At 39.2% G+C, this 21,971-nt stretch overlaps 1 protein-coding gene across 1 annotated transcript in view; it reads right to left on the minus strand.

Annotated features, from left to right (window-relative positions):
* The window catches only part of LOC131591380 (von Willebrand factor-like), a 126,631-nt gene that overhangs the window by 27,337 nt on the left and 77,323 nt on the right, over nt 1-21,971 (minus strand). Inside the window, exons 31-37 of the mRNA XM_058861995.1 lie at nt 15,678-15,821; nt 14,421-14,585; nt 12,049-12,092; nt 7,693-7,870; nt 4,616-4,836; nt 3,503-3,695; nt 2,526-2,867 (exon numbers count right to left, since the gene is read on the minus strand). Coding sequence (XP_058717978.1) covers nt 2,526-2,867; nt 3,503-3,695; nt 4,616-4,836; nt 7,693-7,870; nt 12,049-12,092; nt 14,421-14,585; nt 15,678-15,821 — 1,287 coding nt within the window. The remainder of the gene's footprint in view (nt 1-2,525; nt 2,868-3,502; nt 3,696-4,615; nt 4,837-7,692; nt 7,871-12,048; nt 12,093-14,420; nt 14,586-15,677; nt 15,822-21,971) is intronic.

The following is a 21,971-nucleotide window of genomic DNA, read 5'->3' on the forward strand; positions in this document are numbered from 1 at the left end:
TTAGAAAAAGTGTTTCTTTTTTTCCCAGTCTGTGACTACTATGAGGTTTATAAAACTTTCTTTCAGTCCCCTCATAAAAACATTGAAAGAAAACCTGAGCTCCCAAACAAACAAGAAAAGATTCATCAGCTAAACTGTCTATACACACTCTTCTAGCAGATAATGGAGACAGAAAAAAAAAAGTCTTCAACATTAGCCCTTTCCATGTTAATGCCAATTATTTCATATAATGATAAAATGGCTTGGTCTGGAAGGGACTTTAAAGACCATCTTGTTCCAACCCCCTGCCATGGACAGGGACACTTTCCACTAGCCCAGGCTGCTCAGAGCTCCATCCAACCTTGCCTTGGACACTGCCAGGGATGGGGCAGCCACAGCTTCTCTGGAAACCTGTGCCAGGGCCTCACCACCCCCAGAGTATCCCAATATCCACTCTAAACCTGCTCTCTGTCAGTGTGAAGGCATTCCCCTTGTCCTGTCCCTTGTCAGCAGTCTGTCTCCATCTTTCCTGTGGGCTCCCTTCAGGCCACTGGAAGGCCACAATGAGCTCACCCCAAAGCCTTCTCCAGGCTGAATATATCTGAATTCCAGAGAGTATATTCACCCACCCAGGAAGAGCAATCAGGAAAGACTTGTAGTGCTTGGAATGTCCCAATATGGCATGACAAAACCTCAAATAAAATTCTACAAGAATGACAGGAGCTCAGTGGATTGAGAGGAGGGAGGCAAGGTAATCCAGAACTGTACCATTAAACATGTAGGGATAGAGTGATTAAGCTGTACTGTCTATTTAGTCATTAATGTAACTTGGATAAATCAAATGTTGACAATTTAAATTTTTGGCAGCTGCACACAGGCATTTACTGGAAGAAAGACAATGATGTTATTGTTAGCATACTAAGACTTCTATGCAATTAGCATTAAAATGAGCAACTCTTTGTCTATCCTTGTACAGGCCATGTAACCAGACAGAAATTTCAAAAATGTTATTAAGTTATTAAGGTAATCTGCTGACATACAGCTTTGGACATTATAATTTACAAAGTCTGGCTGAGGCACTGAATTTGGAAAATAACTGGCAATGTTCTCCCTCTGCTTTCTAGGACTATACTCCAAACAGACTGTGTTCAGTAACCTGTGATCCTGGAAAGATATATCAAATATTAAGTGGAGGCTTCAGCCAAATTCTCAATGACATTCTTGACTTCATATGCCATCATTCTTTTAGTCTGAGTTTAAAACATGAAAAAATGCATTTGTTTTACACATTAATCTTGTATCAAGCCTTTAGAATGCTGGTTATCCAGTTCTGAAATGAAAAGAATACAGGGAAAGAAAGCAAAGCATCAAGAAACAACTCAACCAGAGAGGCAGGAGGTGAGAAAATCAACTGGGACATTGAGACACTCTGCGAGGAGGTAGCTGGGAAAGAAAGTGCCTACATACATCCACATCTAAGGCACTTGACGAAACCAGACACGCTGATGGACTGTCTGAATGCATGCAACCATCACTGCAGAAAGGTTAACAGGAGAAGGTGGAGAAAAAGCCACCTCAAGTATTTACTTGTACTTATTGGTTCCTTGCATTTCTGCCAAATTTTTAGGTATGGCTCCTAATAGGGCTTTCAGGAGAAACAGAAAAAAAAAAAAAAAAAAAACCAACCAAAAAAACAGGAACTAAAAGCAGAACTACTCAGCTATGAGAATTTAGGAGAGAAGGTATGCAAAGCAACAACTGTCTGAGTTTGGCTCTAGCATGGGTGTCTTGTTTTCCTTGGTTGGGTTCTGGTAATGTGCAATACTCATATCCTACTACACTGCTGCACAGCACAAACTTTTCTCTTCCAATACACAAGCAAAACCCAGGCAGAAGGAGAACCAGATTTGCAAAGAAAATTACAGCTGGTTCAGTCAGCCTAGCTGGCATGTCCTAGCAAGAAATTACACCACAAAGAGAAGCTATTTCCCCATTTCTCCCTGTAGCAAAAACTTGAAATCACACTGGCTCTTCCACCACATTCTCAAAAGTTTTGGCTTTGATGGAAATGGGGGGATTTTGTGAATGTTACAAAGAAAAGTCTTGTTTTGTGCCAGGTATGACAGTGACAGGCTGTCAGGGAAGTAGTTCCACTAGTCCAAAGTACAAGCTTCTCTGTCCACCTCAGAGGGTCCAAAGTCTGTATCAAAGCAATGATACCTGTTGCTAAAACAGCCTGGCAGACTCTCAGCCCAAACCTGGTGCCACAAAGGTTCAGTGGCTGCAGAGCCAGGTACTGTCACATAGCTGTGGGCACCTATTCACAGTACCTTTATTTCCCTCTGACCTGGAATTTTACCAGTTAGCAGTTTACCAAGAAACACTTCCTTCACAACATTCAGCTTAGCAGGTGACCAACTAGATCTGCAATACCACTTGCACAATAAACTTAATCTGTAACATTCGATAAGTTCATATTACACTGATGAGATGTCCCAAAGCAGGGCAATTTCTGTATCAGTTTTAGCACAGAGTAAAACTCTTACGGCAAAGCTCGGGCGCTCTCCAGTCTACACAGACACCGTACTCCCTGCAGATGTGAGCGTAGGAAGTGATCATCTCACAGGCCTCCTCCTCATAGCAGCTGCTCTCCACGCAGGCCTCGTAGAACATGTTGGGGGTGATGATCCTGTGGCACTCCGCAAAGCGGTCTGAGAGCAGGAGGTGGCAGTGGCTGGGCACACGCTCGGAGCACCTGTCCTCCCTCCGGCTTTCACAGACCTGGCCCAGCTCTGTCACTGTCCAGTCCTGGATAAACACACTGCTGTCAGCAGTCACAGAGCCATTGCGCAGCGTGAAGTCATTGACGTGGTTCTGGTCACACAGGCCTGGCAGGGTGAGTAAAGGGGAAAGAAAAATCTCTGAATAATCAGCACTAAAATAAACCTAGAAAAAACAGGGATGGGATCAATAACCCTGGTTGGGATGGCTCAAGGAATTTATTATATTCCTTATAGCTGTTGTCAGTAGAGCCATAAATACCCTGGGTCTTGTTTCTCATTTCCTCACTAAAGGAGGTACAGGTTATGCCACAGAGGTACAATCTCTGTATAGATTACATCACTGAGGATACCGTAGAATTAACTTGTCCAGGTAGCAGTTGCCCTCTCAAATGTTTCACCTTCACTGCAAGCACATATTTCTCACAGAAGTGAATTTGTAAGAATCTAAGAGGAAACTCTTATCATAAAAAAAGTACAAATCTCCTCGAAAAGATAACTTGGAGCAAAAAAAAACAAGAAAGATGTCTCTGTTGTTTTTTCTAAAGTATTACTGGGCATGAGTGAGCTGTTACATTGGGGATGAGAGTAGAAAAACTCACACAGATTTCCAACATTCCCCCAAAAGTGTGGGACCAGTTCACCCAGAGTTTACAGATTTTGAGATTCACAGATACTAATAAAATAAATAGAAGTTCAAGCCCAAGTAGGAAGGTGTTAAAAGTACTAACTTTCAAACTTACCACAAAGCCCTTTTGTTCCTGAAGAAAAGCTCTTTGAATTAAGTTTAAGAATAAATTCATTGTTTCTTGGAGTAAATGTGAGATTATGTCCAAGAAGAGAGAACTTGATTTCATGCATTATTTCTCCATAGGCAGCAATTTCAAACAAGCTGCTGGAATAGGGGATAAGAACCCTTTCACCATTAACAGTCACCTGTTTAAAAAAAAAAGGTGAGGTCATCACATCAGTTCTAGCAAGCAGTTACCAATCAACCCAATTTTACAGTTGAAGCACGTTTCGATAAATACCTGAAGATCCAACTGAATCTGGACATAAGAAACAATTTTGACAGCTGAAGGTTTCTATTGAGTCTAAAATCATACAGAAGTACTTGACCTTCATCCTGTGAATTACATGAACAACTCTTCCAACATTTTCCTATATAAGCACACTCTTTGAGCACCACATATTTACAGACTAACAACCTCATGCTGTGAGGTTCAAATGACGCCTCAGTGGAAGTCAAGGCTGTCCAGCACCATGCAGAACTTGGTGTAGGTGTTTTGGTCCATTTTGCTACATGATTCAGAAGAGATCATTTTAGCAAGTTGGCCAACTCCTATATGTCTGAGCAGCCAGAGGCTAAAAAATGGGTTGAGTTTGAATAGTCTCTGCCTATAAAACAAATTAATGCATACTACGCAAGTGGACCTAATGCTGAGGTCCAGCTGCACACAAGGTGAGAAGCAACTCCCTTAGACCTTCAGCTGGCCAGTCAGGCACAGGTCTGTGAATAGAGTGCTCTCCCATGGACCAAACAAAGCGTGAAGGACCTCTTCCAAAAGAGGGGAATCAGAGTGCAGTATGTCCTGCGTGTAATCCTGCCTTTCTGGCAGAAGTGTCAGGGACACACTGCCAAATCCCATTTTCTTGACATTGGCACACTTGCACAACAGGGAGAACAAGAGGAGAAACGTGTCTGGCTCATTATGTGAACACTGTTTGTATCATGAAATGGAGAAGAGATGTTAAAAGTAGGCTGAAACCGAATCAAGGGAAGAAATTTGTCCCCATAACCTGAATTCTGCAGTGCAAGCAGACAGTGCACAGATTAATTCATGGAGTTTTCTCACCGCCATGTTGCTGAAGAGCTGCACTGCCACACCACGATGCTTCATTTCGATGGAGTCCATGCAGTTCATCCTGGGTGCTGCTCTGCATGGCCCTTCATGGAGCAGGACCTCAACATCATGGTGAAAGTCTTGAAATAAGGTGTAGGAGCAGTTGCCAGTCAGCTTAAAATTTAGCCCATCAAAAGTGACAATATGTTGAGAAGAACTTCCTATACAGACACCTGAAAATAACAACAAAAAAACCTGTGTAGGCATTTGCTTTTAAAGTTCACTGTATCTCCACAGCTATTGTGGACATAGGGAGCCAATTAACTGGGAAAGAGAGGAAGGTGGTGCATTGCAAATGCTGCAGCAAATCATTGACAAGAAACTTCAGTAAATACTTAATCACATGTGGAGGTTTTTTGCAATGTCCTTTGTCTGGGAACAATAAGTATCATAAAAGATTAGGATAAACTTGTAGAAAATCTCTTTGCCTAAAAGTTTTTCAAATTCAATATGATTTAGTAATAGATTTCATGAAAAAATAAAACAGGGAAAATCCCTTTCCTGTTTGTAGAAAGATTAACACACTGTTCAACCTTTGCATTGCATTATATTCTGTACAGTGTTATATTTTATTCCAAATAACACTATTTCACCCTTATCAAATACATCGCAAGTTGATACCCAGGGACTTTGTTTTTCAGACAGGAAACAGGAAAACTGCAGAGAAATAATACGCACAGGATAAACCAATGGCCAGCTAACAGTTCAGTGTCCTGGTCATTGAGTTATAAACATTTTCTTGTCTTCAAAAGATGGAAAACAAGGAAGATTATAATCCCAGAAGAACCAAAACAAAATCTGATGCTTCTAGCTCATATGTTTTCAAATCTCTGGCTTAAAGGATAATAAGGACAATAAAATCAATGCCAGCAAAACATGTAAGGAGGAAAATTACCGTTGTTAATAATTCAGTACTTTGCTTCTAGCTGAGAATAATCTTTTCCTATTTGATGACCTCCAAATTTAATTTCAGAGGGAGGGAGGGAGGGAGGATCTTCAGATATTTTACTGTAAATGCTTATAACGCTCATATATAAATAACAATGAAACAAGTTAGCAATAAAACCATGTTTCTCAATCTTTACTTATTCATGGACATAAAAAGAAGTAAGGATAATGGGAATGCTTTTAAATTTCTCATAGGTTTCTGTAGCACAAAATGCACTAATGAGATCCATTTCAAAGTAGTCCAAGAGCACACAACAGCCATGAATCACATTGCAAATCATGGTGCTGTAAAATCTGTAACTAGTTCAGCAAGCAAGCACCTTTGCAGTGTAAGTCCTGAACCATCCTCTGAACTCAGATGACCTAAGAACCCTTTTTCAAGGACTTCCTCTTTGCAGAAGCATTTGTCACATCACTCACAATGTCAAGCCATCGCTGGAAATTGTGTTTTAGCTCTCTAAATGAGTGAATCATGAATCAATATAGCAGCATTTTCACAGGTGGCCTAACCAGCCTCCTTCCATAACAACAAAGATGCTGCCTCACACGGAGCTCCCACTCAGCGCGTCCTCTGCTATGCCCATCTCTGCTTTACTGATTGCTGATTCAGCAATCAGTATCAACCTTTCCAGCCACTACTGATGTAGCTTCAGTTGGCACAGAATCACCCTGGCTGCACTGAGCAGTCATTAAAAGAAGAGGACTTGACCCATGGGATTTTTCATCAGCTGGGGTGGGGGGGATTGGGGATTTTCTGTTCTCTCCTTCTATAACATGAAAGTTTTCTATTTTTCCCTCATGAGTTGTACCACCTTAGGGAAAAAAAAAATAAAATTGGGTGTCATGGCTCATTAAATTCATAAAGAGATAAACAGTTCTTAGCTCGAGTGAACTATAGGGCTTTTTGCAATAATCAGCTAATGGTATGAAAGGTTATTTTCATTTCATCCTTTAAGAACGTTTTTTATGAAGGTATGTCTTGCATGTCAAAAGTAATGTCCTCATGTTGCTACCTATGCTTTTAGGATCAAGAAATTTAATAAAGATGCACTTCTTATGGGTAGGTATCACTAAGACTATTTTTTAAGCACTATAAAAATACTTATGACTAACTGTCTAAAATATTTCTACTTTTTCAAAACCCTTGTAGCAAACCAGAAATGTTAGATTTAAAGTTTAGATCATCAAATACACATTAGGAAATGCCAAAACTCAGGGTGTAAAAAATTTTCTATGTCTAAGAGTTCAGGGATCAAAATCCAGCTACAAGCTTTAGCATTTCAAAGGTGGCTGGAAGAAATTGTATTTAAATCAGCCAGCTCAGCAGAGTACATTTTAAATTGAGATTATATGTTGTGAGGAGGAGATGTGTATATATTATATATATATATATATATATATATATACACATATATAGGGTTCTGATCTACTTTTAAGAAATAAGCATATGAATTTAGATTTAAACCCACTTACGTTTTAATAAATGCATCACCAGCCTCAGGGCTGCATCCCTCTAACCCTGTAAATGTGAGTGGATGCAATTAATTCCTGTTCCTATCATCCCAGCCCGGGCACCAATCACACAGTGTTCAGCCTTTCTGTTCAGACACTCAATGTGAGATTATCTGGATTAGGGAGACTTTTCTGTTATGCTTTTGTACTACACCTGCTTGATCGAGGGCAGGCCAAACCCTCAAGCCCTGAGATGGACCAAGAATCCATTATTTGCTTACAGCTTGTCGAGATAAATTCCTGGTTTCTCCCATACAACCTCCTTCCTAGCTCACACAGCTTTGGAAATTGAATGTGAGATGACCTGATAAAACACTTGCTCTGCTAATGCAAAAAATAAACTTAGAGCAGTCCTGAACTTGCAAGTAGCATTAGGCATTCCAGCATTAGTTGGGCTGTTACACTCCTAATTATTTGCTTAAATGGCTGTACAACAATTAAACAGCAATTCCTCCCACCCTGGTCATCTTTGAAGTGTTCAGTGTCTGAGAAGCTCCATTAAGCATCACATTTGGGGTCAAACACTGCAGATGACAGGGAGGGAGAGGCACACATGGACAGATACTCACATGGGCACATCCATCGGCAGCCACAAGTTTCCTCCACCTTAACAGCAGGAAGGTTGCTGTGACACACAGGCTTTGGCATCCTCTCACAGTTGATGTGGTGGCTCTCCAGAACTGTGTAATCTCCTGGGAAGCACGTCACAGTGTGGCACTGGTCTGGTAATGTCCATTTATCACCAGGCTAAGGAGGGAAACACGGATATGCAACAACTGAAACCAAAAATGCGAAGTTTGGCTAGTGTCACAGAACTACAGCCAGAAAGTGAAGTGACCCTGACAGCAGTGCTACTCACATTAGCTTTGAAAAAATAAATAGTGGAATGCACTGTATTAACAACCTCATGAGGATAAGAAAGTTTAAATTAGAAACACTAAAAATCAGGCTGAAATTCCATGCTAAAGATAACTGTTTACAATAGGAGATATTTTGTTCCAACCACCTATAGTTAGAGCTTACCATCCTACAACATGCATGGAGACCAGAATCAACAAAGAATTGCCCTCAGCTTTACTCTAAATTTCAAGTCCTTTAGTTTTCATAAGCCACAGATAGTCAGAGCACAGCGGGAATTAATATTTGTTCCGAACTAGGAAAGTGTGGAATATTGTAGTTATTTTATCAACAGCTCTGAAACTTTAAAACAGCTCCTTTCTTCCCAAAGGGAAATTGATACTTTACCAGATCAGTGTTATTAGATGTACATAGAGCTAAAGAACTAAATGTAACATATATTCCTGTTTTCCAAAGTACAGTCTGAATTTTAAGGCATCAGGATTATATACTAATAAATGACAGAGAGATACATGTGGAGTGTCTCAAGATTCCTATCTAAGCTCTCTGGCTCCAATCCTGCAGAGCTCTAAAGTCCATAAGTAGGCTGAATGAGTTTTAAAACAGTGTTCATCCCTGAGGTGTGCATTCCCAGGAATATCCCCAAATGTGGGAAACAGCACTTCCCAGAGCTCTCTCCACAGAGGTGAGTCCAGAAACACCAGTACAAGTGAAATGGTGCTTCTGTGAGCTGGATAACATTCCTTGATATTCACAAGCAGAAATGTGGGGAAGAAAAGAGAATTGATACTGGGCATGGTCATCTCCCATCCTGTCCTCTGCAGTTTAACCATCATTCCCATAGAAGAGAAGAAAAAAAAGATAAAATACCTCAGTAACAAGATAATTCACAGATGATTCTTGTCATTATGAAAGTATTTCTCTGTATCTCTGAGCTACAGGATGCCATCAAGTCTAAACAAGAGCTGCCATATTTGCAGCCACAAAAAATTACATATTAAATACAGGTTAATTTACTAGACTTGTTTTATATGTTTCAGGACTTTGAGAAGGCAACTGGAAGTTGTTTAATACTTTTTTCAGACTTCTGAGCCTAGAGGAGGCTGTGAAAAAGTAACAAGAGGAGCTTTAAGGACAGCAAAAGTATTTACATAGGAAGAAATAGAATGCTTTTTAATTACAGTTATCTTTCCTACAACTCACTGAAAGTGGAGCACCTGGAGGGTTACATATACAGCTGTGCAAATCTGGCTTCCATACCTATTTTATTGGTTTTATTTCACTCTTTAATAGGACATTTATTAGAAAACATCTAGGAGCTGGATAAGAAAAGCAAAGCACAAGAAATTAAAAAAAAAAAAAAAAGTTGAGGGATAAAAAACCACAAGAATCCTAGCGCAGAGGAAAAACAAAGGGACTGTGAAGACAAAGAGAGCCTAAATCCCAATTTATAGGAAACTGTAGGAGCAAAAGCAGGAAAGAAAGGAGAGCAAAATTTGGTTTCTAAGCTGTGAAGGATAGGTCTGCCAGGACACTGCAGGAAGCCTCAGACTTCCTCTCTGAGGGAGCTAAGAACCTACAGACCTGGATATGCACACTCTGTGTCTTGCTGTGCATCTGCAGGAGACCCATGCACCTCATCAGCTCCCTTGGCTCTCACCTCTTACTCTAGGTTAGGTTATTTGTTTGTCTATTCTCGAAGCCAAGAGCTGAACAATACTAGAAAAGACATGGTAATAGTTCAGGGATGTGGAGTTTGTCACATTAAACAGCCTAGAAATGCAAATTGCTCTATCGATCACTTCATGGGGAAATATCACTATTATAAGACAAAAACCTACACTTCCATTATCACTTTTATGCCTGCTTCTAAATTTCAAAACAAGACTAACAATGAAAATTAACTATGTTTAAAAAAAAAGACTAATTTTTTATAATTGTCCTGATATTCTGCAAACTGGCAAATTAAAACACGAAACCATGGTTCTTTACACAGCCAATGTTTGGCACTCCTGCAACCCCTTATCGCTGGATCTGATGAGTACTAAAAACTTCCAAGGATTCAAAGAACAGCTGAAGAAACTCACAGAGGACGAAACAATCCAGCACTATCACATACAAAAAGGTGTCACTTGCAGCTCAGGGTGTCCCTGACTAACAAATTGTTTATGGCTAGGATAGTTCGGGAAAATTTTATACATATTTATTAATGTTGCTTCCCTGGCTACTATTTTTAGCCACACAATGCAGGGGGTAGGACAGATTTTTGGCCTGACCCAGCACATTTGATCTGCTACTAACCATTACCTCAATCAAGAATATTCCTTCTACAGCCACATCCAGGGTAGGCGTAATAACAAAACAAAACATGAAAAAGTAGCAAATCATAATATTCCTGACAGTGATAGGATTTAGGCTGAGAACTCAGATTTCCTCGCAAACTGCAAGAGATCTGTTCCCACAGTCTCCAGGTGCATGACAGACATCCCGTTTGGGAAGCTGAGCCTTTTGCAAGAATTCTCTAAGCAACACCTGAAAATTATGAAGCTAATATAAAAACCTGTGTTTTCTGAATCAAGGAAGGAAGAGACTTGATTCTTCCTCCCTGTGGATTTTTGGGCTGTGCTGAAAAAGGGGAACAGAACAGTGGCACCTTAGAGCCAGTGAGGCACAGCAGAGGATGCTGCACCACAGGGGCAGGAACTTCCACAGTGTCCTGTAGGCTCTATGGGAAGCTCCAGAAGGCTGTGTCCTCATAGTGCCTTCTAACACCTATTTTTCCTGGCTGACAGAAGAGACAAATCAAAATCCCTGCCATTTGTATATGGACTGGAGCCCAGTCTGTTTGCCTCTAAAAGCATTTCAGATGGAACGGAAATTGTGCTTTAAGTTTATCATCCCCAAAAATGAAACCTGACATGTCTGAAATTCAAGTTTAGCCTTCCCAGCACTTATCTACACATACCTGTGTCTGCCTCTAGGAGCCCAGAGGCCTGGACACATGCAGTGCAAACAAAATCTGTTTGGTTTTTTTTTTTTTCTTTTTTAGTCTTAATAAAGAAGTTTTTCAAGTTTAGTTTTTGTTTGTTGGGTTTGGTTTTTTTACTTAATTAAGCTGTCAGCCTCAAAGCTGTCAGATTATACTTAGTGCCTGATTTAGCTAAAGCCTTTCTGTGTTCTGACTAGCTGATTGAGGCCAAGTATGTAAGGCAGCTTTGATATATTTCCTGTGTTTAGATAATTCATATTCATTTATTAGCCACATCCTTCCTCACAGTCATGTCTTCACAAGGGAAAAACCAAAGGAATATTTTTTATGTACTGGAAGTTCAAGATAAATGCCGGAGTAGAACTCATAACTGTACCCTACTTGAAAATATGGCACAAGCTTATGCTAATATTTTTAAATGTATGAAGTATCACATATTCTGAAAAACCTTGGCATCTCACCTGAGATGAAGAATCTGAACCATTTATAACATCTGGAAAATTGCTTTCTTAGAGTGGAATCACTTTTGAAAGATCAGACAAGTTCACTAACATTTCTGAGCATTTTTTCAGGACTAATAATTTTTACACAAACTCACTCCAAGAAATTTGATTCCATTGCTAAAGAGACAATTTTCCCTAGAGACAGAACAGTCACACAATAATTATCTTCCTGTAAAATTGTCATAGGGACAAGGTATTTGTAATTTTAGCAGGACATGGGCTGGACAATGACATTGACCCTGCACATGCACCTTTATTTTGGCCATGTGTAGATGTCCCAGAAGTCCTCTCACCAGGAGGTGGAAATGCACTTTTTGTTGTCAGGGAAGACAAACACTATTACAGCTTTTGGTTCTGCACTTCAACAACATTCAACACTCTGCAAGATGAGGTGATGTTAGAGGAAGCCTCCTCTGTGTGCAAAGTTATCCCATCAGTTCAAAATCCAACACTTTCCTCTTCCAAAATCATTCTTAATATTGTCCCACAATTTAGGTTAACTGTGCAGATATTCATGTTCTAGCACAAACTTTGCAATTTAAAAGCCAGATGCCCAACACAGGCAATGCACTTACTCTCTTTTTGTTTCCATCCTCATCTATGCATTCTCTGACTGGGTCTGAAAGAGAAGCAGACATTTTTTCAGTCATCCCACACCCTTATTAAGTCTTTTAACAACATAACCTTTTTGTTAACAACACAGGTCACCAAAATACAGATTGCTTACTTAAAAACTTGATTTAAACTGTGAGAAGCTTGGGGATTTTTGTGCTAGAGCGTGTGAATCCCTACCTGAAGACTTCAGGCATTTGTCCAAAGTGTCCAAAGAGTAAGTCACAAAAGCATAAATAATGACAATAGTCCCAAAATACTCCATGAGCAATAACTGGGCTCCAATCCTACAGGTTCTGTACACTTCTTGTACAGCCACAGCTCTGCCCAGATGGTGCCTAAAGGATGAGCATGGCTGTGGCTCTGAGGCACAGTCCAACCTTACCTCAGAATCTTGTGATCCATTGAGAATATTCCTGGAAATTAGCAGGTCATGAGAATTTCCACACCCACACCCACACCTACATTTATTAAATGAAGGAAGATCAATACAGCATAACTGCACAAACAGCTGCAATAAGAACACTCAAATTCAGTTTCCTAACATTTAGTAATGACTGATGAGCATCTTTTTTCATATAATCAGTTCAATGGTCACAAGGTACCCAACTGAACTGCACTTTCTATCTTTGTGTGCTCTCACTACACACTTAAAGGTATTTTTGAAGCTTTTTCATTTTTGTACTATGGCATGACAAAGTCTCTAAGATATTAAAATGACTGACCAGCAAACTCTTTGTAGAATACTAGACTATGCTATCCTATATACACTCTCTGCTCTGTCTTTTCCAGAATAAGTAATGTATTTTGAAATCATTTAGGAACTCTTTTTAACCATTTTTTAATGGTATTATTTTTGGTACACTTCCATACAAAAGGCAAGACTCCCTCTGAAAGAGAAATCCAACTGTATGAGTCTAATGGGGAAAATAATATTTTACAGATTGTATGAAATCTATATAAACAAAACAAACAGGAAAAAAAATCCAAACAAAAATAAATCCCCATCAAAAAGAAAACAATTATAGTTTTTCACCCCTTAGCAAAATCTTTACCATCAGCAAAAGGAAGAGAGCTAAATTTCTCAGGTTTTAGCTGTTGAAGATGTCTAGAGTCCAAGTCTTTTTGAGCTGTTGGAAAAGCTTTAATAAAAAAATACAGAACTTTCACCTCTAGTAGTGATAGGTTATAGCACAGATTGCAATAAGAAAATAGTTGTTTGTTCCAAATTCCTGCTCCCCATCTATATCTTGGATCAATGTAATTTACGCAAGAAAAGTCACATATTTTACAGTGTGAAGAGAGGAAATGCATCTTTAAAAGCTTATTTTAAAAGAGAGGAAAGAAAATGGCAGCTGTTTAAATCTAGAAAATGGCAGCTGTTTGATGCTCTGGAGAGATTTTAAAATGCCAGAAGTGATCCCAGTGGAGGCTGATCGGATATCTCCAAGCTGGGCTGTGAACACTCTGCAACTTCCTCATTCTCAGAGGTCCCTGGCTCTGCAAAAAAAGTCCATTTATTGTAGTGGAGATGTAACTAAGCCCTCATAATGCTGGCAAAAACCTGTGCAATGACTAACACCATGAGGCAGTGGCTTGTGGTGAGAACGTGTGGATGTTATTGGAACAGGAATAACAACAACAAGATGAGGGATAAATATCTGTATCAAGATCAAGGAGGTAAAAGAAGTAAAATCCTGGTCAGCAGGTCAGTGTTGAAGCAAGGTTCCTTAGAGAAGGCATGCTGTCATCTACAAATAAATGAATCCTAGTTTAAAACATTTTACACGGTTTTTTCCCCCAGTATCTATTTCCTTGGGAAAGAAAATGTTTTACTCTTTTTCTTTTTGCCTTCTATTTTAGCTGATTTTTCTGTAGGCATACACATAACAATGTCTGAAAAACACAACTTGCAATCTTTGCTCACAACATTTCTGACACATGCCTCATTCATTCATGACAGCTTCAACTTTCCTGGTGTCCTTCTGTTATTGACCAGTCCTGAGTAGCGGTTATCAAGGTTTTAATTAAGATTGATTTTTATCAAGATGGTAGCTTGAAAGTTCAGGGCTAAGCAGTTCTAAAAACCTTGCTGCAATTGGGCTAACTGGAATAGCAGCTGGATACGTATTTAAAGGGCTCAAATTTGATTTCACACTTAAGTGATGGTGGTGGTCTAGGTCAGCATTTGCAAGGGTTGTCAGTGGAAACTAACAACAACTAACTAACTAACTAGCTATCTGATTGCCTTTTAATATCAAGAAAAGTTATCCTGGTTTTGCATTTCAATTTTTGTGTTATGCTCTAGACACAAGGTCGTGACTTTTGGACTTACCCATGCACACTTTTTTGATAAATTCACTGTTCAATGTGATCATGGTGGATAAATCTTCAAAATTCTGGAGCTTCATGATTCTGTTAGCAGCAGATGGCCCAGCCAAAGTCCTCAGCTGCTCTTCATCGTATCTGTTCCCAACACCAATTGGGAACAGGGATACCCCTAGGAAAAGAGAAGGGTTTGAAATAGGCAAGGCACAGGAAAAAATCATTGCTCATGGATGTGGAGTATTCATCCCTGGAAGTAGTTTAAGGATGTGGCACTTGGCAGTGCTTAATGGTTGGACATGACAATCTTAAAGGTCTTTTCCAGCATAAAGATTATATCACTTATATTTTTTTCATTTGCTTCTTAAAATAAATTTTAAAAAGAACTGGGATTTTTTTTCTCTAACTCTTAATTTTCATGTGTTACTTGCATCATTCCCCCCACACTGGCTAAAGGCAACTATGGCCTGAAATGATGCTGCTCTAATCACACTGTTAGCTAAGCTGAGCTCTATTAGTCCCAAGCATAATAAGATCATTCATGGGCAACAAAACACAGCTGCAGATTTAATGACATCTTCACTCTTTTTAAATAAAAATAATAAAAAAAAAGAATCTCAATATACTGTTTTCTTTCTTCAGTTACACGGCAATTGGATTATTGTCAAACCATTTAATTAAAAATAATGGTTGATAGTTCTTGCACAGTCCATGCCTTATTCAATAACTCCCAGAGCAAGCTTCTAATGAAGTCAAAGTTCCTCAGCTGAACACCTGAGGAAGCTGAGATACAGAAACAACAGCCAGAAAACTTGAAAAATTATCAGGCAACACACTGATAGCAGAAGTATATTCCTGTAGAGGTCAGGGCAGAATCTGATCAAAATTTATTATTATTATTATTAATATTATTATTATTATTAGCCATTCAAGTTTCACTGCACTGCAACAGTATTGAATTTATTGTATCAGACCACATTTCTGCTATCCTTGTCTACTCACAGGATCTCAGAAAATGAAATGCTACTAATTTGTGAGTCCTGGGCAAATTGTCAGCCTTAACTGCAGATTGGTCTTGAATTTCCCAGTACATCAAAGGCATCTTCATGGGGCATGTTTTGTTCAGGTCTGTTCCTTATCACAACATCACACACAGTAACTCCAGAACTTGCATGAACACACCAGTATGTTAATTTTCCATCTTTTGTTCTAGCTCATTACTTTAAAAGTAACAACTCATAAATAGTGACAGTGAAACAAGGTTTACTGTTCAGTCTTGCAGAGAGGGCAGCAGCCTCCACAGCATCTTGTGAGCTCCCCGACACGATGATGATCGCAACCTTTGATGCGCTGGGTCTGGCCCCGTGGGATTCTGACATTGCATTCTGGACCACAAAATCAATGGCATTTCCTAGGAAGAAATGAAGAGAGAAATGAGAGATATAATAGAAAAGTCACAGGAGACTATAAAACTAAATCTTTTATTGCTTTAGTGTGTTATGCTAGTAGGTAGTGAAAAATATTTATTCTTAAAGGACTTTTCATGTCTGATTTATTGCAGCTACATGAAATATCTCAGCCATTAAAAACCTTCCAGTATTTATTAAGACATCCAAACACAGGAGGACCATCCTTAACTCCATCTCCAGACCATCCCAGTCCCTGCAGTGATGGGAATTTTTTTTCCTTTTCCTTAGCCACAATAAAGTTACACATCTCACTTAAGTAGTTACCTTTCCCAGAAGTATTGCCATCCCTAAAGGATAGAAGACATTGTGGAGATTACATTCCTGCTTCAAACTGCTGAGCAACACTGACATCCAGTGGGCAAACTGATCCACAGCTTAGCATCATTCTGAGATGTTCACACAAGTTGTTCTCACTCCTATAAAAGATCTAGTGCTCCCCTGATTCCATCGAGTTTCCCTATGGATGTGAAAAGCCTCCCTTGCCTCCACACTACCAGCAACCTCGCTGAAATTTAGACTCTGTGTAATCCATAATACAACTGGGTGATCCATACTAAGATAAAAACAAAAAAAAACAAAAAAAAACCACACTAAATCCCCCAGAACTTGCAAAGAAATTCTACTTGAGCTACCAAATCAGAAATTTGCTTAAAAGGGAAGCTGCTGCCCCTTCATTTAATATCTGTGAACACTCAGGAAAATTTGTGTTGATAGTTATGACCTCAGCAAGAGAGCACTTTGTTAGTACTTGCATTTAGACATGTATTTGCACAAATATTTATACTGAGAACCATGATATGCAGGTTTCTTAAAAGCTCCTTTGGGTTTAGAAGTTTTCAGGTCAGGAAGTAGAAATGAAACCTGACTGATGTGACATTCAGGGCAAACAGTAACTGATGAATAATAAACACTTGAAAGAGTATTTCCTCTGAGTAATCTGCAATAATTGCAGAGCAAAAATAAGTTTGCCTGAGGAATTCACAGTAAAATTTATAATAATAAGTGCATTTGTTTGCAACTTATTATAGTGGCAGGTAGGGATAGGACAAGGGGAACAGTTTTAAACTAAAAGAAGAGAAATTTATATTTGATGTGATGAAGAAATTCTTTACTCAGACAGTCCTGAGGCACCAGTGGAACAGGCTGCCCTAGGAAATTGTGTCTGCCCCATCCCTGGAAGTGTTCCAGGCCAGGTTGGATGGGGCTCTGATCAGCCTGGTATAGTGGAAGGTGTCCCCACCCATGGCAGAAGGGCTGAAATGAGATGATTTTGAAGGTCTGTTTCAAACCATGCAGTGACTCAATAACATAGCAACAGCAGTTGGATATTCAGTGAAAACCTCAAAATTTTGAATATTTTTCTACTTGCAACAAAACACATTTTAAAACACCATTATTAGCTGGGTGATGGTGATTCCATCTCACAAACTACTATTCCTGACCACAAAAAATAACTAACCTCAGGTGTTAACTCATGTCCTACACAGTTGTCCTTTCTACAAATGGTTGTTGAGGTAAATATTAGATACAGAAGGGCACATTAGCTAGAAATAATGAAGAATAAAACAAAATACAGCAAATAAATATGACTATATTCAAAGTCCCTGAGATTGCTCTAGGATGGTCACTGTGCCAGAAGATTGACTCATTCCCCTTTGGTCCTACAAATAATTACCAGAAAAACTGTTTCAGTTTTTAACTTTCAAATATTTTTTAGGTTAAATATGATTTTTTATTCATTTGTGAAAAGTACTTGAAATTTTTGTATTTGTTTTCTTTAATGACCCTTTGACTTTTGTGTGGTTCATGTGGTCAGCAGCCACTCCAGCTCCATTTTTCTTCTTCACACATTAATTTTAAAAATGCTCAGAAACTCCATACATATTTGCAAACTGAAAAAAAAAATCCATTCTTTTTATAATTTCTCATCAAGAAATCAAGTACCATTGCAATAGAACCAGTGATTATTTCAAAGGCCCCAAAAGTAGTTACTCAATTTAATGGATGGAAAATTGGATTTAGCACAGTAAAAACTCTTTTAATTTCTCCCTTTATTTTGAAGCCAGCTCTAGAGAAAAGAGCCAGGTGTCTGAAGACATGATCAAATGAACACTTTTGTCCTGCTTGAGGGATTCAGAAAGTTCCTATCCCAAGCTGGAAGTTGTTACTTCTCAGCTCTTCGTCTCTCCATCTCGCCACGAGGAGAAATACCAAATCTTTCAGAGGCCACAATAAAAACTATTCACTGCTAAAATCAACTCACTTGAACATTTTCATACTGTGAGACTGCAACACAACAGAAACCTGACATTGTCATGCCAGTAAAGGAAATATATAAGTATATACACTGACTTAACACTGTGCATTAAGGCTTTATTAAGACTGGAAAGAGTGCTCACAGCATGGAAACATGAAGTCAATCCCAGAATGGTTTGGGTTGGAAGGAAAACTAGAGATCATCCAGTTCCAGCTCCTCTGCCATGGGCAGGAACATATTCCTCTAGCCCAGGTTGTTTTCAGCCATTTTAGCCCTTCCCTCAGCCCATTAAAGGTGGTGAGCCCCCAGCAGCCTTCCAGCACAGTCAGTAGCATACGACTGCCACTCATTGGCCATGTCCAGGGAAAAAAAATACAAGTAAACAAAAAGAGAAAACAAAAACTCAATTGGACCATACAGGCTACTTTAGAAAGGACAGACCATTCATTCCAAGCACAGAACTGCACCTTCTCCCCATACTTCAGTGCTCATGTTTGGAATAATCATTAAATAATGACTATGAACATTTGATGCTAAAATTCTGAGAGAAAGAAAAGAAAGCCTTAAAAAGCTTTTTAAGGATTTAAAAAGCCTTTTCTTTTTCTTTTTCTTTTTTTTTTAAGAAAGCCCTTAAAAAGGCTTTTTAAGAACCTTTTCCTGGTTGACTTAACACCTGATGGATTTTAAAGTTACACTTGTATTCTGAAGTAACAACTCAGAATGCTTCACACAGAGGTGCCTGCAAGGACTGCAAGTTGATTAAACAGATATAAACAAGCTTTAAGGACATAAGACAATCTGTTGAATGAGTTTGGAGGTGTTTACTAGGAGTCTACAGGGAATTACACTAGATTCTGCCTTATTGAAGAGTTTCACTAATGATTTAGATGGGAGAGTTAAAATGTGTAAAAAGACTTGTTAAAGCTCAATCACAAACACTGGATTGGGAGCAATCATGGACATAATGGAATTAACTGAATAAGCACAAGATGCCCTAGAAACATATGAAATACATCCAAGAAATGAAAATGAAGATTCATCCCAGAATTAGCCAATCTGGATCACACAGTCATTTAATGTATTGGTGGATGCCTCAGGGAAAGCAAAAACTTCCTAAGAGCAACCTTTGCAATCATTTTCTTTAATTTTGTCTGAAAAAAGAAACTAAATGTAAAGCCTCTTGAGAGTCTGTGGAGTTGTGACAGATAGGGGATTCCAATGAGATGGAGGTTCCTGCTGGAAACTTGTGAATCTGTGCCTTAAATGGCTTCAGTGGTTTTCTAACATTTCTGCAACATCTTGACCAAAACAAATACCACAAGAGATCTTGATTATTCACAAGTCTTGAAAGCTGCCTAGGAAAGAAACTAAAAAGGAATGGCTCCTCAGAACCTGAAGTGATACAGAAGCAGCCAACACTGTCTGGATGCTGGGTATTCCAGAGTGCAACTATTTAACGAAGGACTTGCCTAACCAGGAACAACTCCCCCTGGTGATACTCACAGAATCATAAAAATCACAGAACAGTTTGGGTTGGTGTCCCATGGGCAGGGACACCTTCCACTAGATCAGGTCCATAATCCTGAAGCTGGTCTTTGTATCTTAATTTAGGCTCTTCACTTGGCACTGAATTTGGATTTTCACTTGGCACTGAATTGGGATTTTGCACTGAAAATGTAAGATTATTTTAATTTTGAAACAAATCAGCTATTGAAAATTGATCCCACAGTGCTTTAAGTGGTCAGTTCTTGGCGCATGAATATTGATATTTTGGCATTAACACACATTGATTAACATGTGCTGAACCTTTCATGAGCAACAGAAACCTGTCTGTCCAACACCACTAAATGGAACAGGCCCCAAAAACCTCACCCCTGCAGGTCACAAATCCTGTGTTTCTCTTATCACCATGGGCTTCTGATGAACCCAGACTCCACCAGGAGCTCATTCAACTCACAAACCTTTTAACAATGAACTAGGAAAAAAAAAGCAAACAAAAAAGCCCTGAAGAGCAGTGAATTAAAACAGCTCAGGAAAGATATTACTGGCAGCCAAAACTGGCTTCAAAAAGGAGCTGGCACCACCAGTTCAGCAATATTTGTGGGGAACAAGTCAAAGTCTCTGTTAGTGGGTGGCAGCCCTCTGCTCAGGACAGCTTCTGGCCTTGGGTGATGGGGGCAGGATTTTTAGAAATTCAGTATAGAGTGCATCATTTGGGGATGATGGGGGACCTTTGCTTCCAAAACCTCAGGGGAGGTTTAGGAGAAAGACATTTATACCTTCTTAATCCTGACAGCAAAGCTGAATGCTGCTAATCAAATATATTAATAATGATGGAAATTTGAAGGAAAAAATATGAATTTAAGATTTTTTTTTTCCCCTTAGAGGGGGTGGGAGAGAAATATTTCTTTCCCTAAAGATGCTTTTATACAGCTGAGCTACTGAGAACATACTTCCTGCAAATTTTGAGGCTGAGGCAGGAAAATTTCAGCCTAAATGAATGACTTTTACTAGGGCTATAAGGAAGCAAAATAATGTTTTTATAAAGTGTTAAGCAGTATTTACTGTAGGGATTGCTCAATCTGCTCCCTGTGACTCTCCTAAACACCCACAAATGCTGAACAGAGACACATTTACGTGATTCTCAGTTCTCTTGCACACATTACTTTAGTGTTTAGTTAGTTTCCTTCTTTTTTTTTTTCTTCAGTTGTTTCTTATGTGAAGTTGTACACAATTTCATGATGTCTGAATAGCCCCAGAGCTGCATGTTGATAGGTTACTTGAGCCAAAATTTGCCTGATGTTATTGAATGGCCCCACTGCACAAGCATGGGAAAGATTTGTGGTATTGGCTGCTCTTTCTTGTTCTTTCTATGCCCTCACATACTTTTTCATTATTTCTTAAAATTTCTATCTCCTGGAGCTTCCTTATAGCTAAATGAGACAGGAAATTGAATGCTTTCTACAATTAGACTTTCGCAGTGGCAGCAACAATTGCCCTCTGCAAATAGAGGTTTTTGGACCAAAATACCACAATTTGGATCAACATAGATGGAATAAAAATTTCACTGAATTGTTCTTCTACCATACGGCAGCCAGTGCAAATACAAAACAGCTCTGGTCTGATAGCAATGTTATTTTTTGATGGGTAAATTCAGATCAAGCAAAGGCCAGAAAATATTTCCTACGAAAATGCAGCATCCAGACTGGGCCATCAAGCAGCCTCTGCATTTCCAGAGGCCTGAGCTCAGACAGAAGAGCCTGAGTGACTGTGCACTTCCCAGGAATGCTGTCTCCTGGACAGCCAGCCACATTCACACACATCACAAGGTGCAGGACAGCACCACAGTGACTTATTTTCATTACTTCATTTGGGAGGAACTACTATTACTCTATTCCACTTTGATTCATTATATCACATCCCAGATCACGGTCTCTGAGCATTTTCCAATGAGACGTAAACAAATCACTAACGAGGATGTCATGTGGCTGCCTCTCCCATTTCATTTCCCAAAGGCCATGTTTGCTCTTGTTTATCCTGCAGTTCGTGTGGCTTTCTCTACACATTACATGGAAGGTTTCACAAAACTTACCTATTTGTATGCAACAATTCATCCCACAATGAGCCTATAGAAGTCTCATCAGCCATCTGGTATTTTTATTTCTCCAGGCTGAGAAGGCAATCAGAGCTAATCCTCCTGCGAACTATGGAAGTCAGGTTTTATTTCACACTTTTCTGTACAAATACCTCTTTATAGTCCAAAGACCCCAAAAATCTGTGTACCTCAACTCTTATAGGACCCTGATGCTAGGTGGCTGCTGGAATAAATGTGGCT

The sequence above is a fragment of the Poecile atricapillus genome, chromosome W (assembly GCF_030490865.1).
Source record: "Poecile atricapillus isolate bPoeAtr1 chromosome W, bPoeAtr1.hap1, whole genome shotgun sequence".
Lineage (NCBI taxonomy): Eukaryota > Metazoa > Chordata > Aves > Passeriformes > Paridae > Poecile > Poecile atricapillus.